The sequence below is a fragment of the Carcharodon carcharias genome, chromosome 6, assembly GCF_017639515.1.
Source record: "Carcharodon carcharias isolate sCarCar2 chromosome 6, sCarCar2.pri, whole genome shotgun sequence".
NCBI lineage: Eukaryota > Metazoa > Chordata > Chondrichthyes > Lamniformes > Lamnidae > Carcharodon > Carcharodon carcharias.
The window spans coordinates 6,680,018-6,701,056 of NC_054472.1; the positions used below are offsets into that span (position 1 = coordinate 6,680,018).

The 21,039-nt window shown below is 45.4% G+C and overlaps 1 protein-coding gene across 1 annotated transcript in view; it reads left to right on the forward strand.

Moving 5' to 3' along the window:
- ano10a (anoctamin 10a) overlaps positions 1-21,039 on the forward strand; it is a 136,711-nt gene that overhangs the window by 29,567 nt on the left and 86,105 nt on the right. The window contains exons 10-11 of the mRNA XM_041189672.1: positions 11,500-11,691; positions 14,116-14,244. Coding sequence (XP_041045606.1) covers positions 11,500-11,691; positions 14,116-14,244 — 321 coding nt within the window. The remainder of the gene's footprint in view (positions 1-11,499; positions 11,692-14,115; positions 14,245-21,039) is intronic.

A 21,039-nucleotide genomic window follows, 5' to 3' on the forward strand; every position in this document is an offset into this window, starting at 1 on the left:
ACTAGGGTTTCACTTGAGCACAGATAAATAGGTACAGATTAAAGCGAAACCATGATTGTTGGTTCAGGAGATGTATGCTTGTAATGTATAATGCTGTAAATATATAGGGCAGAATATTGCTGTCAACGTGCAGGAGCAAGCCCGACACACCGACACGTAAAATGATGAGAGATGACGTTGAGCGTGCGTCCCAACGTCATCGCGCGTCATTTCGATATTGCGTATGGCGGGCACGTGTCGGAGGTAGCTGCATGCCTGCTGAACTGTCAATGGTCTATGAAGGCCATTAAGAAAGCAATTTGCCCTATTAACCACGCCGCCCGTCCAGCCTTAAGGTTGGCGGGCGGGTGAAGAGCCCAAGTGGCCTTCGCGTTTTTGTGGCCATCCACGGGCGGGATGAGGTTTTCTGAAGGTTTTATAAAGTTAATAAGTAAATGTGGTCAACTTCACAAACATGTTCCAGCTCATGTGACATTGTCACATGAGGGGACATGTTTAAATAATTTTTTACTTTATTTTTAAAAACTTTTATCATCCACTTAATCTCCCTGAGGCAGCTCTGTGCCTCAGGGAGATTACTGTGCTCTTTTTCGCGTGCATATGTGAAAGAACGCAGACCCTGACTCTCCCTCCTCCATCCCCCTGCCCACACAGGTAGTGCTGAGCGCTGTCGGCCGCGTGTCCTACTGGGCGCGCCTTAATTGGCCCGCCCGCGTAAAATGTTGGCACGCAGCCGATCGTGAGCGGCAATCGACTCCGCTCCCGCCCAGCCCACCTGCCATAGGTAAGATTCTACCCATAAATAAGTAAAAATAGGCTCCTGTTCTATCCTTCATCAACTGGCTTTCTAGAATAGAACATCTGTTTACCTTGTGCCCCTGTTAAACTCCTTAGGTCCTATTCCTGTGTCAAAAGTGGTACATAAATGCTAGTTGTAGTGTAATCTAGTATTAAGTAGTGTAAGTTGTGTAGTTTTTAAAAAAATATTTCTCAGGGGATATAGTCATACTGATAAGACCATCATTTATTGCATACTGCTCGTGAGAAGATGGCGGTGAGCTTCCGCCTTAAACTGCTATATTTCCCGTGGTGTATGTACACCCAGAGTGTTTTTAAGGAAGGAGGTCCAGGATTTTGACCCTATAACAAAGGAACTGCGATATAGTTCCAAGTCAGGTTGCTGTGTGACTTGGAGGGAAGCTTGCAGGTAATGGAGTTCTGAAGCACCTGAAGTTCTTGGTCTAAGTGGTAGAGGTCACCGGTTTGGAATGTGTTTCCGAAGCAGCCTTGGCGAGATGGTGCGGCGCATCTTGTGGATACTTTAATGCTAGGAGTATTACAAGTAAAACGGATGAGTTAAGGGTAAGGATTGACATGTGGAATTGTGATATAGTAGCCATCACTGAGACGTCGTTGAGGGAAGGGCAAGATTGGCAGCTCAACATTCCGGGATATAGAATCTTCAGGTGAGACAGGAAAGGGGGCGAAAGAGGAGGAAGCATTGCATTATTAGTTAAGGAGTCCGTTACTGCAGTAAGGAGAGATGATATCTTGGAGGGGGCATCGAATGAAGCTTTGTGAGTAGAGCTTAGGAATTTATTATAGACCCCCAGATAGTTAGCGGGAAATTGAGGAGCAAATATGTGCACAATTTGCGGAGGTGTGTAAAAACAATAACAATAGGGTAATTATGTTAGGTGATTTCAACTTTCCCAACATTAATTGGGATAGACATAGTGTTAAGGGCTTGGATGGAGTGGATTTCTTGAAATGTGTCCGGATGAACTTTTTAGGTCAATATGTAGAGGGTCCAACAAGGGACGGTGCATTGTTGGACTTAATTCTGGGGATGAAGCTGGACAGATGGTTGAGGTGGTGGTGGGGGAACATTTTAGTGAATGGGACCACAACATGGTACAGTTGAAGTTTGTTATGGACAAAGAAATAGACAAGTTGCAGAAAATGTTTTGGATTGGGGGAGAGTGGATTTTAGTAAAATAAGGCAGGATCTGGCCAAGGTAGACTGGGAACAGCTACTTGTGGGGAAATCTACAGAGGAACAGTGGGGGGGTGTTCAAAAAGGAAATGGGGAGGGTAGTGGCTCAGCATGTTCCCTCTAGGGTGATAGGAAAGAGTAACAAGCCCAGAGAACCATGAATGACCAGAGATATTCAGGTTATGATGAGAAGGAAAAGAGAGGCTTTTAGCAGGTACAAGGGAAGCAAATCAGCTGAGGCATTAGTGGAGTACAGAAAGTGCAGGGTGGAGCTTAAGAAAGCAATTAGGAGAGCAAAGAGGGGATATGAGAAAGCTCTGGCTGGTAAAAGTAGGGAAAATCCCAAGATATTCTGTAAGTATATCAATGGGAAGAGGATAACCAGGGAAAGAGTAGGGCCCATAAGGGACCAAGGGGACAATCTATGGGTGGAGCCAGAAGACATTGCAAGAATGTTGAATGAATACTTCACATCCGTCTTCACCCAAGAGAATGAGGATGAAGGTATCGAACTTGGGGAGAGAGACTGTGAGGTTTTTAAGCAAATTGATATAGGGAATGACAAGGTATTGGAGGTGTTGGCAGGCTTAAAAGTGGACAAACCTCCAGGTCTGGATGATTTGTGTCCCAGACTGCTAAGGGAGGAGATTGCAGGGGCTCTGACCCAAATTTTAAATTCTTCTCTGGCCACAGGGGAGGTGCCAGAGGACTGGAGAACAGCTAATGTGGTCACGCAATTTAAGAAGGGTTGTAGAGCTAAGCCATGGAATTACAGGCCAGTCAGTCTCACATCAATGCTAGGGAAACTATTGGAGAAAATTCTGAAGGAGAGAATCTATCTCCGCTTGGAGAGGTAAGGTTTGATCAGAGATAGTCAGCATGGCTTTGTCAGAGGGAGGTCATGTCTAACAAATTTGATTGAATTTTTTGAGGAGGTGACCAGGTGTGTAGATGAGGGTGGTGCAGATGATGTAGTTTATATGGATTTCAGCAAAGCCTTTGACAAGGTCCCACATGGGAGACGGCAAAGGCACATGGGATACAGGGTAATTTGATACGGTGGATTCAAAATTGACTTTGTTGTCGGAGACAGAGGGTGATGACAGAAAGATGCTTTTGTGACTGGAAGCCAGTGTCCAGCGGCATACCACAGGGATCTGTGCTGGATCCCCTATTATTTGTCATTTATATAAACAACATAGATGACTATGTTGGGGAGAGGGGGGTGGGGGTGGTGGTGTAGGATTAGTAAGTTTGCGGATGACACAAAGATTTGCCGGGTGGTTAACAGTTTCTTGGGCTACAGGAAGAAATAGACGGGATGGTCAAATGGGCAGATAAGTGGCAGATGGAATTTAACCCTGAAAAATGAGGTGATACACTTTGGAAGGAATAATTTGACAAGGAAGTATTCAACGAATGGCATGACACTAGGAAGTTCTGAGGAACAAAGGGACCTTGGCGTGTGTGTCCATAGATCTCTGAAGGTAGAGGGGTATGTTAGTGGGGTGGTGAAAATGGCATATGGGACACTTGCCTTTATCAATCAAGGCATAGATTACAAAAGTAGGGAGGTCATGTTGGAGTAGAACCTTGGTGACGCTACAGCTGGAGGACTGTGTGTAGTTTTAGTCGCCACATTATAGGAAGGATGTGATTGCACTGGAGGGGGTGCAGAAGAGATTCACCAGGATGTTGCCTGGGATGAAACATTTAAGTTATGAAGGGAGGTTGTATAGACTTGGGGTTGTTTTCATTGGAGCAGAGAAGACTGAGGGGCGACCTGATCAAGGTGTAGAAGATTGAGGGGCATGAGGGAGCAGCTGTTCCACTTAGCTGATGGGTCAGTCACGAGGGGACATAAGTTCAAGGTGAGGGGCAGGAGGTTTAGGGAGGATGTGAAGAAAAGCTATTTTACCCAGAGGGTGGTGACAGTCTGGAATGCGCTGCCTGGGAGGGTGGTGGAGGTGGGTTGCCTCACATCCTTTAAAAAGTACCTGGATGAGCACTAGGCACGTCATAACATTCAAGGCTATGGGCCAAGTGCTGATAAATGGGATTAGGTAGGTCAGATATTTCTCACGTGTCAGTGCAGACTTGATGGGCTGAAGGTCCTCTTTTGCACTGTGTGATTCTGTGGTCACACTATTACCACTGTGTGTTGGTGGTGGGGGGAGTGAATATTTGGGTGGATCGGCTGCTGATCAAGCGGGCTGCTTTGTCCTGGATGGTGTCGAACTTCCTGAGTATTGTTGGAGTTGCACTCATCCAGGCAAGTGGAGAGTATTCCATCACACTCCTGACTTGTACCTTGTAGATGGCGGACCGGCTTTGGGGAGTCAGGAGGCAGTTACTTGCCACAGAATTCCCAGCCTCTGACCTGCTCTTATAGCCACAGTATTTATCTGGCTAGTCCAGATCAGTTTCTGGTCAGTGGTAACTCCCAGGATGTTGTTGGTGAGTGATTTGATGATAGTAATGCCATTAGAGGTTGTGGGGAGGTGCTTAAAGAAAGATTTGCATTTATATAGTGCTTTTCACAACCACAGGACATCTCAAAGTGCTCCACAGCCAACTAAGTAAGTGTAGTCACTGTTGTAATGCAGGAAACGTGGCAGCCAATTTGTGCACAGCAAGCTCCCATAAGCAGCAATAGGATAATGACCGGATAATTGTTTTTGTGATGTTGATTGAGTGATAACGGCCAGGAAACTGAGCAAAGCTCCCCCCTCCTCCTCAAAGTAGTGCCATGGAATCTTTTACATCCACCAGAGCAGTTTAATGTCTCATCCAAAAGAGAGCAGCTCTGACAGTCCATCAATACGGTACAGGTGTGTCAGTCTTGATTTTTGCGCTCAAGCCCTGGAATGGGACTTGCCCGAATCACAGATTTATGGGTTCAAGAGTGCTACCAACTGAGTCACAGCTGACATACTCTTAGATCCTCTCTTGTTCGAACTAGCCTGGCATTTGTATGGTGTGAATGTTATTTGCCACTTATCAGCCCAAGTTTCCACCTGAAGGGTTTTGATGCAGAACAACCCAGTTCCATTAGGAACTCAAGTAACGTTACTTGTCAGATGGAATCATAAATAACATAACTACTGATGTCACATTGCTTGTATGTTTTTCTCTTTGGCTTTCTTTGCCTTCTCAAATGCAAATCTTCTCTGACTCAGGTCCATATCAATTGCTGGAGCATGTCTGTGATCACACTGGAGTCAGCCTGCAATCTTTCATCATACATGTTCATTTAGGACAGCTGAAAAAACCATCACCTGTATCTACAGTGTAATCTCTGATGGTTTGATGTCTGAAAAATCTTTTGGAAATGGAGCATCTTGCAGTTATGATTTTTATTTCAGGTTTCTGTTATTTGTAGATTTCTCTGTGTTGCAGCTTTAGATTAGTTCTGTTGTAAAATACAGATTGAAGAGAAATGTTTGTAGTTATAAATAAATATGTTTCTTATTCCCTCTTTCTGGCTCCTGGGCACGTTTCACTACATTAAAGGCACTAGATCAGCGATGGGCAACCTAGGCTGGTGAGTGGGCCACATGAGTGACCCTCCTTCATCCCTGGGCTGCAAGATTGAAATTGGGCATGTGCACTAACCATGACCCCCATGAATAAAAATTTGTGGGGTGTGCCAATTGAACCGTAGCAGTGCTTTGATTGGACACAGCTCTCTCAGTCATTGTTGTCTGCAATTAGCATGCCTTCACGTGCCATTGCTTTACATATGTATCACTTTAGGAATACCTGTAGGAAAAATACTACACAGTTGGAAACCAGCGGAATCTGGCACCCCTGCATGTGGGAAACAGTCAACAAAATGTTTCGTGGACCACACTCATAACCCTGATGGGCAGCAGGTTTCCCACCACTGCTCCAGATAAATGGAAGTTGTTTCTTGATCCCTTTTTTTTTCCAGTCTCCCACTGTGTCTCAGTACTGCATTGGGAGTGTCGGCCTGGATTTTGTGCTCAAGACTCTGAACAAGAGTCTGTGGGACTCGAGCCCACAACCTTCTGACTCAAGAAGCGAGAGTGCTATTGACTGAGCCACAAGGCACATTATACAAAAGCATGGGAGTGATTTTGAGTTTGTCTGAGATCTTAGCCCGCCACTGGAGAGGAAGTAAGAGCGATGGGAAAGTGCAGCATAGGTTTGTTAGGATGTTACGAGGGATGAGAAGTTAGATTCACAGACGTTTAAAAGAGCTGGGGTTTTTTTCATTGGGGCAGTCCTAGTTATGGGATGACCTCATGGAGACGTGTAAGATAGTGAAGGGTTATGATCAAGTAAATCTTGATGAGTTGATGACGAATTTATGTTTTTTTTTTCAGTTCTTTTCATGAAGCTCATAAATTTGAGATAATCATGAAAAAAGTTGAAAGGAAAGAATTCTTTGCACAAAGGGTCACTTAAAGATGGGGAATTCTCTGCCACAAGAAGTTAATGAGCATCTTTAAGTTCTTTTTAAAGGAGAATTTTAGATCGTCAGAACAACTTCTATTTATATAGCTCCTTTAATGTAGTAAGACTTCTCAGCAGCATTATGTGGCTCATTGCCAGATTTTGCTTTATAAGGAAATATTAGGGCAGATGAGCAAAAGCTTGTCAAAGAGGTAGGTTTTGAGGAATGTTTCAAAGGAGGAAAGAGTGGTCAAGAGTTTTAGCGAGGGGATTCCAGAGCTTAGGGCCAAGGAAGCTGGAAGCACAGCCATCACATGGAGCGATTTAAAATCAGGGATGCTTAAGAGGCCAGAATTAGAGGAGCACAATGATCTCGCAGGGTTGTGAGGCTACCAGAAATTATAGAGGTGGGAAGGGGCGAGGCCATGGAGGGATTTGAAAACAAGAATGAGAATTTTAAAATTGAGCCAATGGTTGACCTACATTGTCTCCTGGTCAGCGAGCACAGGAGTGATGGGTGAATGGGGCATTGTGTGCGTTTGGATACTGGTAGCAGTTTTGGATAACCAAGTTTGCAAAGCGTAGAGCATGGGAGGCGAGCCAGGAGTGTGTTGGAATAATCAAGTCCAGACATGTCCTTGAACAAGAATAATATTGAAGGTATGAGCAGGAAAGTAGAATTTGACTTGATTTCTTATGGGGGGAAAGGAAAGCGCAGGTGCAGATGTGATGGGTCAACTGACCTCTTTGTGCTGTGTTATTCTTTACTATTCTGCACACGGGCTAGGATCTTAGTGCATTACTCTTCCAACATTATATATTTTCATTTGAATAAAATGTTTTTTCATAAGATTGAAAATGAAAAAGTGATAAAATATGAGAGCAGAGGAATGGAACAAGGCATAGATATGGAATGTTCAATGCAGTTTCTCTGCATTGCCCTGTCAAGTACACCCCAGGTCGTGTATAGTAGGACTGGAAACAGGTAAAAGCCAGTCTGTAGAAGAATCACATGGACTCAAAATGTTATCTCTGTCTCTGTGTGTCTCTCTCTCTCTCGCTCCCTCTTGCAGATTTCCAACATCCACAGTATTTTGCTTTTATAGAAGCCGGTCTGCATTGCTACATCAAGCACTGCCTAGGTCAGATGCAATATGAGCCTGATGCCGAGTAAAACTTTATCCATGCTTCACCAGGCATTTCCATGACAGATACAGCACGGGTTGCACTGAAGTTAGCTCCACTTTGCCACAACTCTGCAGCTCAACCCTAGTTTTAAAAGGTCACTCATTACCCAGCCTCTTCCACATCTACCCCATTTACACCCCCAGTTGCCCAACCCCATCCCACCAATTGGTGTCAAATTTGGTGGAAGTTTGTGTTACGTGCCATGGCCCTTTGAGATATGCATTTGAGATTGATGACTGGATCCCCTTAAATAAGACCCTAGCACCCAGCAGAAAGAGTAGACTAGTTTGCATTTTCTGACCTAAAAGAACAGTATGTGCATGCATTGAATATGTTGCTTCTGTCTCTGATGGGCACCAACTTTCCTTACTTGGTAGAAGGTTTTAATTGACCCTTGCTGAATGGAAGGTAAAGTTTGATTAAACCACAGGGTTGATAATTATCTGCAATAGAAAATACATGACTGTTCAGCTGAACTCCAGAATAAATATTATTGCAGTCTTGGGCAATTAAGGTTGTGCAAGCATCTTGTAATGATAGTACAGTTTCTGAAAAGCATTCATAATTTCTTTCTTCGGTGCTGTTTGTATAAAGATATCAAAGCCAAAAATAACGTCAAACCCTTTTTTCAAGCAGTTAGCTGCCCACCAGTCTTACCTCTACGCTTTGAAATTGTTTGACCCTATAATTTATGGATTAAATCATGCTGTTCATAAAGTTCAAAGTTGGTGAAAAAATGTTGCAGATCACGGTGAAAGCCAATTCGTATAGCATTTGTGTCCCAATTCAAATTTCACAAATCCCAGTCACTAGAAACAGTGCTAAGTGCTATAAGAGAGGGAGTAAATTGGTTTCATTGAGTGGTCTGGAAAATCTGGAGAATCCAAGCTTTTAACCCCATGGGCCATATGCAGTTTAAATCCAGATGCCCACTACTTTACATCTGAGTTCCTGGAACTAAAACTTGTTTGAACTCTTTGAGGTTGAAGATTTGAAAACCGCCACTTTTCAAGACTCTAAACCCAAACAATTCAACTGGACAAACCAGCAAATAATATAAGTGCAAGTAGGATATGAAGGACTAAATGGTCTCCTTCAGGACTGTAACTGTTCTGTGGTCCATGTTAATATTTATGCTCCACATAAGCCTCCTCCCACCAATCTTCATCTCACTCCATCAATATAACCTTTTCCATTCCCCCTCCTGTGATTGTCTGGCTTTCTCTTAAATGTATCTATGGTATTTGTTTCAGCCACTTAATATGGTTGTGAGTTCCACATTCTAATGACTCTAAATAGAGCTATTGATACAAAAGCAGGATGTTCCAATGAATCTTTATAAAACTCTGGTTAGGCCACAGCTAGAGTCTTGATTCCATTTCTGGTCTCCATAGGTTGTGAACAACTTCAAGAGGGTGTGGAGAAAGTTTACCAGAATGGTTCCAGGGATGAGGGATTTTAGCTACAAGGTTAGGCTGGAGAAGCTGTTGGCCTTGGACCAAAGGAGGTTGAGAGGAGATCTGATAGAAGAGTACAAAATTATAACCTGTTTAGATAAGATAGACAATGAAAAGCTGTTCTTTTTAGCTAATAGTATAAGGTTACAGATTTAAGGTTTTTGGCAACAGATAGAGGGGCGATATGAGAAAGAGATCATCTTTATACAGCGTGTGGTAATGATCTGGAACTCCTAGCTTACGAGGGTGTTGGAAGCAGAGATGACCAATCTCAAAAGAAAGTTGGATGGGCACTTGAGGGGAATAAACTTGCAGATTAATGGGAATAGAATGGGGGACTTGCACGGACTGGATTGCTCTACAGAGAGCCAGCATGGACTCAATGGGCTGAATGGCCTCCTTTTATGCCTTTATGAGCCTAACTTTGACTCTGAGTCCACCTGTGCAGCAAAAGCAAGATTTCCAGAGTTGGGCTGCACTTTCTGCCATTTCAAAGTACTTTGAAAAGTATAGATGAGCAGCAAAACTGTTGTGCATTTACACAAATCCTTAAAGGTAGCAATGCAAGTGGATAAGTTAAAGTCTTTAAAAAAGTATATGGATTACTTGGGTTTATAAATGGAGGCTTAGATTATAAAATAAAGGGGATCATGCTTCAACTTTATAAATCACTAGTTAGGCCTCAGCTGGAGCAATCCGGGCAGTTCTGGGAACCACATATCAAGGAAGTTGTGGGGAGGCTTACCAAGTATGAGGGTTTTATTTTCTTCCATGGGATGTTGGAGTCTCTGGCTGGGCCAGCATTTTTATCGTCCACCCCTAATTGTCTTAGAGAAAGTGGTGGTGAGCCATCTTCTTAAACTGCTGCAGCCCATGGGGTGTAGGTACACTGACAGCTATGAGGAAAGGTTGGAAAAGTTGGGACAGTTCTCCTTCGAGCAGAGAAGGTTAAGAGGTAATCGATTAGAGATTTTCAAGGTGGTGAGGAGTTTTGAAGGAGAAAATTTATTCCCTCTTGCGAGTGAATTGATAACCAGAGGTGATAGGTTTAAAATCATTGACCAAAAAATCTAGAGGGAAGTTGAGAGTTTTTTTTCCACTGAGTTGTTGGGATTGTAATGTTGTACCTGAAAAGATGGTGGAAGCTGATTTCATAAATGATAAGGGAGTTGGACAGGTACTTCAGGATGAAGTATTTACAGAATTACAGAGCTGGGATGTGGAACTAAGCACAACTGATCTTTCAAAGTTTTTTGATGCTGCAAAACCTCAAAGACGAGAGGTTTTGTGGAGCAGTGGGCAGTGTCCCTGCTCTGGGCGAGAAGCTCGGGTTCAAGTCCCGCTCCAGGACTTGATGGCCAAGGAAGGTGCGTTCATAATGCGGCCAAACATGTTGAGTATCAATTTGTAAATCCTTCCAACACACACCAATGGCAGACGGTAAGAGCAGGAGAGATTCCTGGTCAGCCATGTGATGGAAAGAAATTAGAGCCTCTACAATCACTATCCATTGCTCCAAGCTACAACATGCATGTAGAAGTGTATGTTGCCACAGCAACTCTGATTCCTTGGGGGGGTCAGTTGGCTGGATAGCTGCTCTAAGGGGATTGAACCCCAAACTGTTGACACCAAACTAATCCATACCAGGGTGAGCTAATCCACACTGGACTTGCCTTCTTGCCCTACCCATGGTGGAGGTCTTGGCTGTGGGCCAAACCTGCTTTCGGGCAGAGAACGCGAGAAGAAGAAAACCTCAAAGCTCAGTAATCCTGTGGTGTTTCCTCAACGCCAAGCACTGCTTGTTTTTCCTAAGATCAGGTTTTTGAGGTTTTTTTTTTTGGAAGTGTCAGCCTTTGCTCAGTGGGTAGCACTCTTACCTCTGAGTCAGAAGATCATTGCTGAGACCTCTGGAGTGGGACTTGAACCACAAAATCTAAGATGACACTTCCAGTGCAGTACTGAGGGAGTGCTGCACTGTCAAAGGTGCCACCCTTTGGATGAGACATTAAACCAAAACCTGAAATGTCCTCTCAGGTTGATTTAAAAGACCCAACTGCACTATTTGTCCCTGAACCAACATCATCATAACAGATAATCTGATGATTTATCTCATTGCTGTTTGTTGGATCTTGTTGTGTATAAATTGACTGAAGCATTTCCTGCATTACAACAGTGACCACACTTCCAAAGCACTTCATTGACTGTAAAGTATTTTGGGATGCCCTGAGGCCATCTGCACCTCTGACAGTGTTGTGTTCCCTCAGTACTGCACTGGGCGTGTCAGCCTGGATTATATGCTCAAACCGCTGGAGTGGGTCTTGAACCCCTCTGACTCCGAAGCAACTGTGTAATCCACTGAACTACAACTGGCTTTCTTTGTGTTTTACTTTAAAATTGCGTGTTCTAAATTTATTTCTTTTTTTTCCCTCTTTCTCCTAGGGAACCTTTGATGATTACTTGGAACTGTTTCAGCAGTTTGGCTATGTCAGTCTTTTCTCATGTGTTTACCCTCTGGCGGCTATATTGGCAATTTTGAACAACATCACAGAAGTATTCTCCGATGCTCTGAAAATGTGTCGTGTCTTCAAACGGCCGTTCTCCCAGCCTGCAGCGGACATGGGAGTCTGGCTGGTAAGTAGGGCTTGTGCCTGTTCCTTTTGTTTCAACTTGAGAGGACCTTGCTATTTAAATGAGAAGTATTTTAACCATTGTTACTGCCCGATGACAACCTCAGTTTTCTTTTTGTTCAATCTCCACACATAGTAGGATATTACCTGTTTTATACCTTAAGAAAATCTCATTAACTTTTGATGAGCATTTCCCTCTATTAGACAGTGATTATCCCTGTAATTATATTTTTAGCCTGAGGTTCGCTATATATTTTTGGTTCCTTCTATCTCCTGTTATCAGTGTTCTCTTTGACATCTGAGAAAGTATCTCTCCAATATGTTCCAAAATGGTGTTTCTGTATTTCTATTGCAATATTGTGTCTAGATCCTTTTTATAGAATGATCCATGATTCCCTACATGTAAATTATAAATCTCAGTCTTGGATCTATTCATTGACTTAGCAACCCCAGCTCTTTGGGATGGAGAATCCCAAAGATTCACAACCCTCTGAGTGAAGATGTTTCTCTTCATCTCAGTCCTAAATGGCTGACCCCTCATCCTGAGACTGTAATCCTAGTTTTAGACTCTCCAGCCAGGGGAAATGGCTTCTCAGCACCTACCCTATCGAGCCCTCACAGAATATTATGCTTTCAATGAGGTCACCTTTCATTCTTCTAAACTCCCCCAAAAAAGTAAGCTCATTCTATTCCATTTCTCCTTGCTGGACAATCTTTTCACTCCAGGAATCAATAGGGCAGTACCAGAGTTCTTATTTTATACCTATGCATACTTAATGCATAGTTGAGTTAGTAATATTGGCCCAGGTTTTGTGGTCAGGCGTGAAGGAATGGAGCTCACCGTTCACCTCGCTGATAGTTTCCCACAAAGGGTTTTAGAGGGGAGATTGCTCTTATCCAGCATGGAGTCCTTTACAGGGTGTCTGTGAGCAGGGCAAGTATCAGCTAGTCTCTTCAACCAATCAGACTGAAATATCCTCACTGAGACCTGCAGAGTCAAAATGGGGAGTGTAAATTAGCTTTAAATTATGTACCGAAAGCGGAATAAAGATTGGGAAACACAGATGTGCTTCAGAGAGAAAAGAAGCAAAGAAAAAGGTTTTTAAAAAACCTTTTTTTTTAAAACCTGGAACTCTAATTATTGCCTGAAGGAGTGAGACTGCACACTTATGAAAGTACATTTTAGAGCCAGCAAGATATCCACTTAATTTTGCATGTACCAGCCCTAATCCTTGATGGTGTCTTTAATGGGGAACTAGTGGGCAAGTATCCAAGTTCATACCATTGCATGTTTTTGATACCATGTCTATTGTTACAGTGCAACCTATGGAGTGGTGGGATCCTTTGATAGCAGTTTCCACATTTCCATTTTCAAACGCACATGCTTGAATGCCATAAACTGCTGACCAATTTATTCTATAATAAGGGTATAAAATCTTGACCAATGTATTATAATGTAGGATTAAAATCAGACCTATGCACTATTGCATTTACTTGGCTGGACAGCAGTTAACTTCAGGAAGAAAGTGCAATATGATAATGATGACCTGCACTGATGCAGCACTTTTTTAATGTAGCAAAACACCTTCAGTGCATCACAGGAGCGTAATCAGAAAAGATTTGACACAGAGCCACATACTTTATTAGGGTTGGTGACCAAAAAGCTTCTTGTTCAAAATCCTAGTGGTGGAACAAGCTTTCTTCAAAATTAAATTTGTTGAACAACTGAGTTGGTCCTGTTAATTAGCATTACTTGTAACTTATTCAAATTTGAGGGTTATAATCCTCTGTAGAGTCTGAATCTAAACTTTAATATGAGATAGCCCACCATCAAAAGAAACATAAACTGATCATATATTACTGAGCTAGGAGATGAGCACCAATAATTTTGCTGAGATGGACCACTTCTGTCTTGAATGTTGTCAGTGGTCACACTGACACAGGGCTCACAGTTTCCCTTTCACAACTGTAAAAGTCCCAGGTATACAAGACCATGTATGTTTATGCATTGAATGATTATACCAAATGAGTTAAAACCTTGAAAAACTAATAAACAAACACTTACCTTTATCCATAGCTGGGAGGACCACAAGGTTGGTTTAAGGTTAAACAGAAATTCTGCTGTTCTGGTTGACCTGTTTTGGGGCTAAGAATGTTTGGATTTAAAATTGTAAAAAAGATTTGTGATTTTTTAGCTCCCGTTGAGTGTTTATCTTTTTTCCGTAAAATAAATAATACTTATAAAATCTTTATGTATGGGATTCATTTATGGGAAAAATAATTCTAATCCTCACAGAATATTCATTTTTAAAAATATTTGGGTAACTAATGTTAGTCCGCATGGTTCACAGTAACTTGAATGTATGTTTTTTTGATTTTAATATTATGAACTTTCATTGAGCAAAACCCTATGTACTTTTGTTTATAGCTGGCCTTAGAAACAATGGGAGTTATTTCAGTGATGACCAACTGTGCACTGATTGGGATATCGCCCCAAGTGAAGGGAATGTTTCAGGAAAACAGTATCGAACTTGTCCTGTTAATTGTGGGTGTAGAGGTAAGTCAAAACATTTGCATGGATTGAACTTTTATGGGATTGAATATCTATGATGTATTAACTGAGAAATCTCTTTCTCCCCCTTCTCCGCTCAACATGTTTACACTTGCAGCATGCTTGTGTAAGAACTAGCTGGCCTTCGGCATTGAATGGTTGGCTTTATTTGCAATGCACCAGCTTATCAGCAAGTCAGATGCATTTCATTTGTGTTATAGTCTGTGCCTGATCTATTTCATTTGCAAAACAGATGAAGAAAAATTCAGATGCTGAGAGTTGTAGGCTCGTGTAGAGCAAATTAAACTATGTGTCAATGATTGTTTTAAGTTTTGATTAGTTATTTTGAGATAGAGGGACATTAGTTGAAAATGACATATATACTCACGACGTCATCGTGCACTCACGCAATATTTCGGCCGTCGGGCGCACGCAGGAGTCGGTAGCGTGCCCGCCGACAATTAAAAGGTTTTTAAGCCCATTAATCAATTAATAAAAGTGAAATTTTCCCTGCCTGTCCAACCTTACGGTTGGCGGGCGGGCGATGATTTAAAAAAAATAGTAAAAAATTTTTAAAGTCATTTTTAAGCATGTCCCTGCTCCTGTGATGGAGCCACAGGAGGGGACATGTTTTCCTTCATTTTGAAATCTTTGGGTAGAATTTTGCCCTTGATGGGTGGGCGGGCCTGACCGACTCGGCGGCGGGCGGGCAACCAATTGCTGCCGCCGAAATGGGCCACGACTCCCATGGCGAATGGGAAAATAGTCGCGGAGGTGGGCGTGCTCAGACCGCAGGTTCCAATGGGGAACTGGCAGTCTGTATAAAGAGTGGCCAGGCAGCCCCGTTGAGGCAATGCACCAAGGCCACTCGAAGAGAGAGAGAGGCTGCTCTTAGAGGACAGGAGCAGGAGGAGGGGGGCAGGCTGCAGGAGAGGCCAGCTGGGGGGGCCAGTGTGCTCCTCACTTCTCAGATGCCTGCCTTGCTGTCCTCCTCCAAGAGGTGTCCAGCCCTAGGGATATATTGTATCCAGAGGATGGGAGGAGGAGGGCAACCCCATGTCACCAGGCAAGCGTGGGAGGAGGTGGGTGACGCTGTAAGCGCCCATGATGATGTGCGGCGCACAGGAATGCAGTGCCTCAAGCAATTCAGTGATTTGCTGCGCTCTGGATGGGTGAGTACCATGTCGGCCTTGGCCATTTGACCCAGCAGGTAGCCTTAGCCTTTGAGCCCCCCCTCCTCCCCCCGTCCACGTCTTACTGTCGTTACTGCATTGGGCATTTGGCGCACGCTGGGTGGGCAAACAGATAGTGACCATGCTTACATCAGCCTTGGTGGTTGATGAGAAGATGGATTCTCCCCGCAGCATATGTTGGTGTTTGTCGCATTTCAGTAGTCTGGGGGCAACCTGCAGATGAGGCAGCTAGACACGTACTCAGAACTCCAACACATGTCTTATTGATGGTGATGGGATGGTGGAAGGGGAGCCTCAAGGTGTCATGGCCAAGAGCCATCTGCTGGCATCGGCACCGCACCTAGTTGCACCTCCTTGCCATGGGCGCTAAGACCTGTGTGTTATTTAAAGTGATAGACGCCGAATGTGTCCAAGGTGGCCGTAGGGGGAGGGGTTTGGGACCAGCCGTACTATCTTCTGGGGACTGATCATCAGTAGTGTGGACAGGAGCCGCTGGAGGCCTCAGATGGGCCACTCTGGTTGGGGTGCAGCGCGCATGTGCAGAGTACATGAGTGATCAGCCCCAATAAATCCTCTTCTCTGTTCTGCAGGCAAAAACTGCACAGTCAAAGGGAGCGCCAGAGTACTAGAGGTGGGCACACGTTGCTCCAGCGCCTCACCACCTTCAAGGAGCAGGCCTTGGAGCTGGGGAGGAGGCAGGAGGCCAGGGCGGCCGGGGGTGGTGAGGCTGGGGTCCAGCGACCAGGTATTTGAGGTCCACAGTCCCATTCACTCTGTCTGCCCACCATCCAAACCTCCGATGGGTTGCTGCAATCGTTAATGCAGCAATACTGCTCATTCACAGACTGAGACACTCTGACATGTGAGTCATACACAAAGGTCCCTCGGCCCCTTGAGGATTCGCGTCTCCACCACCTTCCAAAGTCGCCTTATCCCATTTGTGACCACTATCCCCATGGCCTAACATGCCATGGCATTGCTGCTGCACAGCCAAAGACGCTTTGCATCTTAGGAAGGTTTGTACCTCCACCACCTTTCAGCCAGTGCGCTCCACATTACTCTGCCCAAAAGGTCCTCAGCACTTCACCTGTGAACCTCATGACACTCAACTTAAATAAATGCCACCACGTTACTCATCCCTGTGTCAAGGGGAAATGTTGCCTTCTGCCCACCCGTTCTATGCCCCTCATAATGGTATGAAGGTCAATAATGTGACCTGTCAATCTCCTGTGCTCCACGGCAAATGTTGCAAGTGTTTGCTATGTTTCCTCATCACTCCAATTCTCCAGGCCAGCAAGCATCCAGGTCAGGTACCTCTGCACTCTCCCCACTCCAATGGCACATAACATGCCATGTGGCATTCCTGAGGCCATCTGACCAGCCTGTCTGTATGCGTGTCTAATGTTTGGGCCTCCTCTTGACTCTTTTCCACCCCACCAATGTTCGTCTCCTTAGGGTCTTGAAGGGTGAGCGACTTATGAGGCTGGGGTGGGGGGGAAAGGGATGAAAGGTGTTACTGACTGAACACTAACTGATGCACTATCCTTGTTGTTAATTTCAGTACCACCACCACATGGCCGCGCCCATGGACACCGCAGCCACCCCCTCCACACCTGAGGGCCAGCCAGCCAGGCACCAGCACAGACACAAACACTTGGTTGGGGAATTTAACGTTGGCTAGTGTCCCGGGGCACAGTGGAGAGGGCACTTCACAATCGCTGGAGGAGATGGCATGGACAGAGAGTGCCAATGGCACCAGCAGCCGGAGGGCTGCAGGGGACCAGGCACATGTTGAGTCCAGCAGTGATGCTGTGCCTATCTGGAGCTGTCACCAATGCAGCAGCTGCAGGACAAGCGGCAGGAATCGCGTTTGCATCTGGCAGGGTTGCATGAGGGTGTGCTTTGGTTGGTCTCTGCAATGGAGGAGTCCAGGCAGAGTGTCAGTGAAGGCATGAACCTCAGGACAGAGCTTCACACTTCCTCCACTGAGAGATTGGCGGCTCTCATAGAGAGGGGCTTCGATCGGATGGAGACTCTTCTGATTGGGATACGCTCTGACCTGCAAGCCCTCACAGCAGTAATGGCCACGGGTGGTCATTCCCAATGTGGGAGGTGTTGTGGACACCAAGTGCCGGCACTCGGTGCCCATCCATCTGCGGTGAGCAGGGAGGTCCAACGTGACTTCACGTCGGCGCAGCAGCTGCCTGTCGTCGCTGCGAGCTCCTCTCAGGGCGCTCCGGATGAGGGCAGCAGCCCCTCTGCCCCTCTGCCAGTGACCATTGCATCTGTTGAGGCTGCGACAACTGAGGAGGTGCCAGTTCTGGAACTGGCCACTCCCACCCAGGGAGGGCCATCACAGGCTCCACAGGCCAGAGGACACCCATCAAGGTCATTGAGGCCAACAGGACAGCAGAGTCAGCAGGCTGTCTTACGAGCCACACCGAGCGATGGTGTGGCACCTAGACATAGCACCCGCAAACATAAGCATAAGGCACGTTAGGCACTCCACAGGTATGTCTCTGGTGATTTTGTGTTGGCCTTAGTTTATCGAACAAATACTTATGTTTGTCATAGAGATGATTCTGTTTTATGTTGGACAGAATAAAGTCCACTTTTCTGACCATGGCTGTGGGTGTTTCCTTTGTGCTGCATTTGTATTTTTCACCAACATCTCATGAGTGTTTGAGTGGATATTGATATTTCTGTACTAAGCCCTTAGTTGCAGCTGATGTGGTGGAAGATGTAGCACCTAAGTGCAATGTGTGGAAGCGCCAGGCAATGCTGGTCCTGCTGTTTGATGTGTGTGGAGCTAGCTGAAGGTTCTTTGGATTAAATTGTCCCTTGTGTCCCTGCCTCCTTGATATAGCAGCAGGTCAGCGTGCTGCCCTTCATCATTGCCCTGTTCTTCCTCATCCTCTGAGCCACTGCTGGATTCATCATGTGCAGCCTCACCCACTGAGTCAAGGTCTTCATTGTCAACTGCATCCCCCCTTTCCAGCACAAGATTGTGCAGAGCACAGCATGCTACCACTATCACAGAGACGTGATCTGGGGGGTACTCGGGTGCGCCCCCTGAGCGGTCCAGGCAAGGGAAGCGCACCTTGAGAAGACCGATGGCTCTCTCCACCACAGCCCTATTGTACCGCTGCTCAGCTTCTGTTCTTGGATGGCGGAGATGCGTCATGAGTCACCTTCGCAGGGGATAGCCCTTGTCACCCAGCAGCCAACCATCCAGCCGAGCCGGAGCACTGAAGAGCCCCAGCACCTGGGAGTGTCTGAGGATGTAGGCATCGTGGGAGCTGCCTGGGTACCTTGCACAGACTTGTAGAATCAGCATCCTGTGGTCACACACTATCTGCATGTTCAAGGAGTGGAAGCTCTTCCTGTTGATGAAGGCACCAGGCTCACCTGCTGGCACCTTGATGGCCACATGTGTACAGTCTATAGCACCCTGGATGCAGGGGAACCAGCAATGGCTGCGAAGCCTCTGGCTCGCTGTGCCTAACTTGCTTGGTCCCAGTGGAAGTGGATGAAGGTCAATGCACGTCTGAACAAAGCGTCTGTAACCTGCTTGATACAAGTGTGGACAGCTGATTGGGAGACACCGCAAAGATCACCTACCGAGCCCTGGAAAGAGCCAGAGGTGTAGAAGCTGAGGGCAACCGTGACCTTCAGAGCCACTGACATGGGGTGTCCACCCACACAGTTAGGTGAGATCTCAGGGCCAATCATCTGACAGATAGAGTTGACTGTCTCCCTTGAGAGTCAGAACCTCCTTTAGCACTGCACCTCAGTCATATTGAGGTAGCTGCTTCACCACCTGTAAACCCTGGCAGCAGGATGGTGGCGTCTTCTGCGGCCCCTTCCACCTTGGACAACCTCTTGGCCCTGCACCCCTTGTGCCTGCGCCTGGCCTCCCAAAGGTGGCTCCCCTGGAGGCTGATTGTCCAGTCCTGGCCTCCTTATTCTATCCCTCCCTTCTTCCTCAGAGGAGCTGCCTCCAGTGGAGAGGTCAGAACCCATACCCAGGCTAAATGGAGGCCTCTGGAAAGCTGCAGGCTCGATTAAGATTACTGTCTGCAGACTGGTTTCAAAGTACACAAAAAGCTCTTGGAAATCGATGTGAACTGCTAACAATCACACAGGAAACTTTAAAACACTTTCTGCATTAAATATTTCATGAAAAACATGAGCAACCCCTCTGAGCCCACATATCCCGCCAGTGCATGAGTTTTAATAAAACCTCTCCTACCCGCCTGCGCGTTGGGCCCGTGCGCCGAGCCGAAGTTCACACCGGCCCCTCAAAATCGTCGACAATTGGCAAGTTAAGGGCCTTAACGAGGCCTTTAATTAGTGGCGGGTGCGCATCCCGCTGCTGAGTGCGCCCGCCAACCAAAATATCGCGATGCTCGTGTGACATCAGCGTGCGACATTTTAAGCGCTGATGTGCGGGCTACGCCACCACTTCAGCGCTTGCACTCCTCCCACCCCCAGCCGGCAGCACTGAGGTTATCAGCGCACGTTTCACCCTGGCTGGGCCGTTAGTGAAATCATGAGCGGTGGTCTGTTGTGCGGCCGCTCCTGGGCCTGCCTGACGGGGTAAAAATTCTGCCCTTGGATCAGAGGTGGACAAATTGGAATATTTTGTTAATGGTGAAAAATTTAGAGGCTTGGGCGAGCAAGGGGATTTGGGTGTCCATGTACACAAATCACAAAAAAAGCTAATGCACAGAAATTGAGATGGCTAATGGGAAATGTTAGTCTTTTTCTCAAGGGGGTTGGAAAACAGTAAGGAGGAGGTTCAGCATCAGTTGTATAGAGCCTTGGTCAAGCCTAGAGATCTGTGTTCAGTTCTAGAAGTTGTACCTTAAGGTTATTGATGTCGTGGCGGAGTCCAAAACTAGAGGCCATAAATGATCCAAATATATATAGATATAATATAATATATCGAACAACTAAATATATTAGTCACCAATAAATCCAACAGGGAATTCAGGAGAAACATTTTTACTCAGTGGTGAGAATGTGGAACCACAGGAAGTAGTTGAGGCGACTCTCAGATGTACTTGAGGGGAAACTAAGTAAGGAAATGAGGAGGGAAAAGGGAATAGAAGGATATGCTGATAGGGTGATATGATGTTTGGGGTGTGGCTCATATTGAGCATCAACACCAGTATAGACATGGCCTGTTTCTGTGCTGTAAATACTGTGTAAAGTTGATCTTTAGAGTATGGTGCAAATTCACCAGAATTATACCAGAACTTAAAAGGGTTAAAGTATGAGTATGAGGTTATTAATCATTTAGAAGGTTTAACAGTGATCTAGTAGAACAATTCAAAATAACATTGTTCAGTAGGTTAGATACAGAAAAACTAGTTCCTCTGCTGGGGAAATCCAGAATGCCGGGACATAATCATAATGTTAGGAGTAGGGCTAATCAGGACAAATCCTCTTCACAGTTTCACTACCCTTGCTGTGGAAATCTGCCTGCCAAAAGGCTGTGGATACTGAGGGTCATTAAATTTTTGAGAATGTGATTGACAGATTTTTATTAGGTCAACTCATTGAGGGATATGCATTAAAGGAGGGCAAATGGAGTTGAGGTACA